At 45.0% G+C, this 7180-nt stretch overlaps 1 protein-coding gene across 1 annotated transcript in view; it reads left to right on the forward strand.

Moving 5' to 3' along the window:
- The window catches only part of LOC107586541 (beta-1,4 N-acetylgalactosaminyltransferase 1-like), a 34529-nt gene that overhangs the window by 9296 nt on the left and 18053 nt on the right, over positions 1-7180 (forward strand). The window contains exon 2 of the mRNA XM_016273965.1: positions 5422-5639. Coding sequence (XP_016129451.1) covers positions 5428-5639 — 212 coding nt within the window. The 5' untranslated portion in view covers positions 5422-5427. The remainder of the gene's footprint in view (positions 1-5421; positions 5640-7180) is intronic.

Genomic DNA, 7180 nt, shown 5'->3' on the forward strand with positions numbered 1-7180 from the left:
GCCCTGACGGGGCACACCGAAGTCTGAGCGTCCGCATCACGCGAGGTCGATGACTCAGAAGACAGGGCAGACAGCGAAACAGTCTGCGCTCTGAAGGGGGTAGATAGTGATGTAGGCACGTAGCCCGGCCTCGGCCGGAGAGTGACGCTGCAGTCGCCGGGTCCGAAGCGAATACAGTCACTGTCCACAGAAAACGCATGTAAATCCCCTATGCGCTTAGCCAAAGCGAGGGCAAGAAGAAGTGCAGTTTTGAGAGATAGCTCCTTCATATCAACGGATGCTAAAGGCTCGAATGGTGGCTGTGAAAGAGCTCTTAACACCACCTCTAGGTCCCAGGGCGGGACTGAAGGCGGACGTGGGGGGCGTTCGAGCAAGAGCGCGAGGCCAAAGCCAGCCCGAACGGGAGAACAGAGTATTGGTACGCTGTGCCCTCGAAAGCAAACCTCAGAAAGCTTTTGTGATGCGGTGCTATCTGAATGTGAATGTATGCATCCTTTAAATCCACGGACGCAAACCAGTCCCTGGTGGGAATTTGCGCCAGGATTTGTTTCAGCGTTATCATCCTGAATGGACACTTGCAAAGCGCTCTGTTGATGGGCCTGAGATCTAGAATCGGGCGAAGTCCCCCGTTTCTTTTAGGTACCACGAAATAGCGGCTGTGAAACCCGCTCTCCAGCTCGCTGGGAGGGACTCATTCTATCGCTCCTTTTTCGAGCAGACTGCATACCTCTTGTCTCAGAACCAGGGCGTTTCGGGGCAATGTTAGAGACTGCACCACGCCATTGAAACGGGGTGGTCTGCGTCTGAATTGAAGGGTATACCCACGCTCTATCACACCGAGTAGCCAGCGCGAGATTCCCGGAATAACTTCCCACGCGGACAGAAACTGACACAGCGGCTTTAGCGGGTTGGTCTTTGGATGCGCCGGCGAGTGTGTGGGCGGCGGCTCTGCACTGCTCTGAGGTGGGGCGAGCGCCACCGCACTGACTGAGTGAGGAGGAAATAGCTCTTTTTGTGATAATGTATGCATTTTTATTGAATGAACATCCAACACACAAACGTTTGAAAACATGAACTTGTGGCGCTTGGGAGCCGGGCCGCTCACGCACTCTCCTCCTCTCTTCAGACCGTCAGGATGACGGCTTAGCCGGCGGCGGCGGACGAGAATCACGTCGCGGGCTCCTCCACTGGCCTTGGCGTTTCCTCCCAGGACCCCACGCCTTCCTCTGGAAATCCGGCTCCTGGCAAGGAGCAGTAACGTTAGCCGTCACCGCTGTGGTCGCTGGCCTGGGGTTATCCCTCCGCTGGGAAGAGCCAGGTGCCGACGAGGATCTGGATCTCGACGTCTGCTGCTGGAAAGCACGCCTCAGTATTACGTGACTCATGGCTTTGGCGTGCATTTGAGCCTCCGCAAAGCGCTCAGTAATGGACTCCACGGCATTACCAAAAAGGCCGGAGGGAGTCACAGGAGCATTCAGCAGCACTTTACGGTCAACATCCTTGAGGTCAGCTAGGTTCAACCAAAGGTGCCTCTGAAGGACGACCATAAAACCCATGGCCTTACCCACAGCATGGGCCGCTCGCTTCGTCGCCATCAGCGCGAAGTCTGTCGCCGCGCGCAGATCCTTAACAGCCTCTGCCGTGAGGGCTCCGCCCTCCGCTGCCTGCAGGAGCTTTGCCTGAAAAACCTGCAGCACTGCCATGGCGTGCAGTGCGGAAGCGGCCTCGCCATCAGATGCATATGCTTTATTGGCAAGGCGGTGGTCCTGCACGGCTTTGAAGGGAGGCTGATGTCTGAGCCTTGGGTCTTGGCTGCTGCAGGACACAGGTGCACAGCGACGGTCTCCTCGACTGGGGGAGAGCGCACGTACCCGTGGGCCTCCACCCCGTCCACGTGGGAAAAAATGGCCTGTGTGGCAGAGTGGACGCGCGCTGATTGGGGCGCAGACCATGTTTTTACCAGCTCCTCGTGTACGTCGGGGAAAAAGGGGACCGACTTTGAAGGGAGGCTGATGTCTGAGCCTTGGGTCTTGGCTGCTGCAGGACACAGGTGCACAGCGACGGTCTCCTCGACTGGGGGAGAGCGCACGTACCCGTGGGCCTCCGCCCCATCCACGTGGGAAAAGGACTCCAGGTAAGCTCCAACTTCTGGACAGCCCTTGACAGAACCCTCATGAGCTCCTCCTGGAGGTCTGGGGGCCCCATGCTGTCCGGCTGATCGGACTCCGATCCCGCCCAATTCTCCCTCTCCGAGGCCGAGATGGACATCGAGTCATCCCCCTCCTCCTGGCTAAAGGATACAAGCTCCGCGATGTTGGCAGGAGGGTGGAAGCAGTCCTCGGGGAGTGAGACCGGGGAACGGGGCGACCGTTGGGGTTGGTGGAGTGACAAAACGACGCTCCCGTCACCGGGAGGGCCCACTAGCGGCACGCTGGCGGCAGTGGGCCTCATCCTGAATAGGCCGCGAGCCACATCGCGGTGGGTCCGGAGCACGCAGGCCGGAAGGTCCGCGCAATGCCCGCAGTTGGACTCGTCCAGCGCCGCCTCAGCGTGGGCCAGGCCCAGGCAGGCGACGCAGTAGTCGTGCTGATCCGGCGGCTCTATTGGTCCCACGCAGATCTTGCAGATTGTTGCCATAGTGAATTCAACAGGTGAAGTAGAAGATTCTGACGTAATTGTCGTGTGCACCACATTTTATACTGCCTCTCGAGCTCGTCAGTATTTGCATGCGATTTGCATACTTCGTGTCAATTGGCCAGTCATTTGGACTGGCGGGAGCCAATAGGACTTCAGGAAAGGTTGGAAGGGAAGGAGTTCCCATAACGGAGAAATATCTCTGTGATGTCTCGTGAAAGCTCGAGAGGGAACGCACCATTAGCGACGGAATGTGGGCGTGTCAAGCGATGCGAGTCAAGCGACAAAAGTTCAGAATTCTTTAACTTTATGCAAATAAGCAGCGAATTTCGCGAGCGACAACCAATGGGAGTGAAGTCAGTGGAGAGCACGTGATTCATCTGCTGTAGTGGAGTGTTACGGGGGTAACTAGGCAACCAGTAGGGGGAACGCCCACTAGCAACATCAATTGCCAGCTACAAGCGTCAAACAGCGAAAAAGTCGCTGGCGGGGATGTTTTTCGTGTCACTCGCGCAAATAAAAACAGCGCGATCAACCATGGTGGAGATAACTACAATCGCTGTATTGTACCTGTTGTCAAAAAGTCCCAAATACAATGGGAAGTCAAACGCTGACGTGTCTGGGTTCACAGCACCATCCAGAGGAGGATGAATAACATTAGGATCCTGTATTAATGTGTGTGTTACATTTTACTACTGTATATATACACTGATATTACTATTATTTTTATTATTGATAGCAGCATCTCTGTAGCCATGCTAATAAAATACAACTACCACTACAACTGATTTTAATTGTTTTCTATGCTCCAGACCTATATAATAACAGACGGCTACAATAATGCTCTCTTCTATTGTCTGATTCAACTGGACGTGTCAAGAAGCTCTTCGCTGATTGGCTTGCGCGAGAATTTGTCATGCGAATTTTCGTCTCGAGTTGAAATTTTTGAACATTTGCACGGAACACGCGATTGAGGCGAATATCGTGCGTTCGAGGCAATCGTGTCGCGCATTTCGTGTCATTCGCGTCGCCCCATCATGAATTCGCCACTTGCATCTTTTCGTTGACTTTGTATGTAATCTACTCGCACAAATAATTACATTTGCATCTGCCTTTTTTTTGGTGACTCAAGCAATTTCTTGACTTTTCCCCACTCATGAACAACACATTTTCGTACACGATAAAAGCTCCTTGTGGTTTCTCGGTTTGGCCAATTTAAGCATCCATAAACATGCAAAACACAGGAATTTTGAGTTTCTGCTAGTGATTCCTACGGCGAAAAATAATTTCCTGCCCTCCAGCTGCATTTCGCATGTCATCAGTGATGTCATGTGCAAACAACCTATTGAGTTCAAAGGAACTAACGATAGTTAGCACCCCTGGTTAGATTTAAAGGAATAGTTAGGATAAAAATATAAAGTATATGAGATGTTCTCATTTAGTCAAACAAACGAACCTCTGTGTGTGTTTGTGGGATTTTTTGTAAATAGTTTTCTAAGTGTCAGGACAATTGCACAATTTGAACTTTTGCACCTCTGTATTCAAATATTTCAAACTTCGTCTTTAACTTCTCAATATTATAGGATTATAATTTGCATAACAGCAGCATCCACAGTTTCACAATCTCACGGAGAACCAATGAAACCGTGTTCTTCTTCAGTATTTAAAGTAATCCTATAATTGTTTTAACCTTATATGCAAGACCGGCTTTTACATTTCTACTAGTTTGTACAGTCTTCAGCGAGGGAAGGTATCACTTTGCATTTGGCTTTTGACATGAAACCACATTAGGTCTTTCGTTTCTAGGCAGCCAGAAGGTGAACTCAACATTGTTTACACTGTCCAGAGGCAGAACGAAAACACCTCTCACTCACTGAACTACTGACACTTCACTGCAAACTACATGTTAACACGTTTGATTTGAGGAGACAGATTGCCTTAAACCATTTAATCTTGGTATAAACAGGAAGAAAATGGACAGATGGATTTGAGTTTGGCAACTGCCAGAGATGGGCACAAATACATGAGAATGTATTTAAAATAAAAATACCTCAGTTTGAACAGATCAAAATACAAAATACGGTGTGTAAAAATGTATCAAAATACAAATACAGTATTTTTTATTTTGAAAATACAAAATAGATGTAAAATTGGCTATTCAATAAAGTATTACTATTAGGCCAACATTCTGATTCCAAAGTTGAATAATAGCGCTGCTGTTGAATTGAATGAGGCTTTTCTGAGAACTTGATTCCCTGTAGCTGAATGTAGACCCGGCTGTAAGACTAGGCTGGACATAAAATGCCTAATCAAAGTGAAAAGTAAAAAGTCTTAAACTGCATCCATGGTGAAAATAAAAACGCTGATAAAATGGCATGTCTGATAAAGAGGAAAGAGTAATAAGACACCACACAATATATATATATACATATACATATATACTGTACATAAACAGAGAGAGAGATAGAGAGCATTATAAAGGTTGGAAAAACCAGGACAATTTTTTATATAACTCCGATTGGATTAGTCTGGAAGAAGAAAAGCATACACTTAGGATGGCTTGAGGGTAAGTAAATCATTAAAATTTAAATACATGTATCTGAAATACTGCCCATCTCTGGCTACCACCACATTTTAAGTTTGAATAGACATGCTACACCACATTCCATCTGACTAAGCTTCATTAATTTTAACTGTGTCCTGAAGATAATGTGAATGTTTTTTTAAAAGGAGCTCTAAAATGGGTATGTACCCAATACCTCTCTTCTGTCTTTTTTTTTGCTTTAGGTAATTATGCATGGTATAAATAAGAAAGCAGTGGTGGTTTTGCTGGTGGTTTTGCTGCTCATAGCCATGCTCATTCACCACTGGAACTCATACACCATTACTACGATTGACGTGCTACAAGGACCAGACTCTTTAAAAGTGCTGCTGGAAGAAAGGATACAAAACATGGACCGTAAAAATGACCACATTCCTTGCCACATCAAAGATAGCATGTCAACGTGAGTAGAAACAGGAAGCAGAAACTTTGGCTGTTTCTCAATATGCTTTCTTAAGCGATCTTGCATCATTGTGTTCTCGCTCTACATCATCATTAACCGTTGAAGTTCAATTGGGCTAGTTGCATATCGCTTGCCATCTTGCTAAATGCCACTGCAGAGAGCAGGCGAAATCCAAATAATTTCTTCAATATATATTTACAGGATTTATAATATCACTTAAAATGCAATTAAGATCTACATTACTATTATTACTAAACTAAAAATGTTAATTGAGCCAGTGGCATTTGAAACTTATTTGGCTCAGGTGAATGAATGAAATACACTAATACGTAGCTACTGTTCACAAAATGAAAGTTCACTTGACTCATGGCGCATGCACATAGGCTACACAATGTCTTTTTTCCTTACCAATTATGTAAATGTACAAATTACTTATTTTTCGAAAATGTTTGTATTACTTTTTGAACTGAAATACATTTGCCTTGTGAGACATCAATTGATCTTCATAAATAGGCCTATCTGTTTCTCAATTCTGCACATATATCAGTTTGTTCCATCAACATTTTCACAACATATTTCACATTTACACAGATATCTTTGCATAAAACATATTTTTAGATGAAAACAGGGGATGCAAAAAGATAAAATTAATAAAAAGTCATGACTAATTTAAAGATTTGTTTTATTTGTTAATTAATGCAAAGTAAACAAGTTGTAAAACATGTATGGGATCAGATTCCTGCCAAATGCATTGCAGTCACGGATAAAAAAAAATAACAAGCGTGAAACCAAAAATTAAAAACGCAAGTAAAATTATATTGCACAAAATGTAAAAAACGAAAGCAAAGTTTTCAGAATAGCAAACAATGGTCACAGATCAAATAATAAGTGTTCATCAAAAATTTAATAACGCATTTAAAAAAATAATAAGCACGAATCAAAACTTTAAACACATTTAAAATCATATTGCATAAAACTGAAATATTAATGCAAAATTATCCGAATTGCACACAAAATCATGTTTTCCTTGGTTATATTTCTCTGTTTTTTGTGCTCTCAGACATTTTCTGCACATATTTTTATTTTTGTATGCTTATGCTGTTTTTCCCTTTGTTCTTTATTCCACATTCTGCACTTCTTCTAAATATTGCGGTTAGAGTTTGATGTAAATCAGGGCAGACTCAAGCGTCATCATTGGTTCACTAGTTCTAGATTGACAGCTCCTCCTCTAGCCAGTCAGACGAAGAGGGGCGGTGACGTCACTCCAACGCGCCTCATTACTGCCGATGCTCAGTGTTCTGTTTACTTGTACTAGGAAACATATTTCCATACAGGACACCGTTATATGTGTCTGTCTGTCACTGCTGTACACCTACCTGACGTTTTTTTTAAAAAGCGGTCATATGATGCAGTTTCAAATTTTCCTTTCTCTTTGGAGTGTTACAAGCTGTTCGTACATAGATAAGATCACTAAAGTTGCAAAGACTAAAGTCTCAAACCCAAAGAGATATTCTTTATAAAAGTTAAGACTCATCCACGCC

This window comes from Sinocyclocheilus grahami, unplaced genomic scaffold (assembly GCF_001515645.1).
Source record: "Sinocyclocheilus grahami isolate Dianchi unplaced genomic scaffold, SAMN03320097.WGS_v1.1 scaffold83.1, whole genome shotgun sequence".
NCBI classification, from domain to species: domain Eukaryota; kingdom Metazoa; phylum Chordata; class Actinopteri; order Cypriniformes; family Cyprinidae; genus Sinocyclocheilus; species Sinocyclocheilus grahami.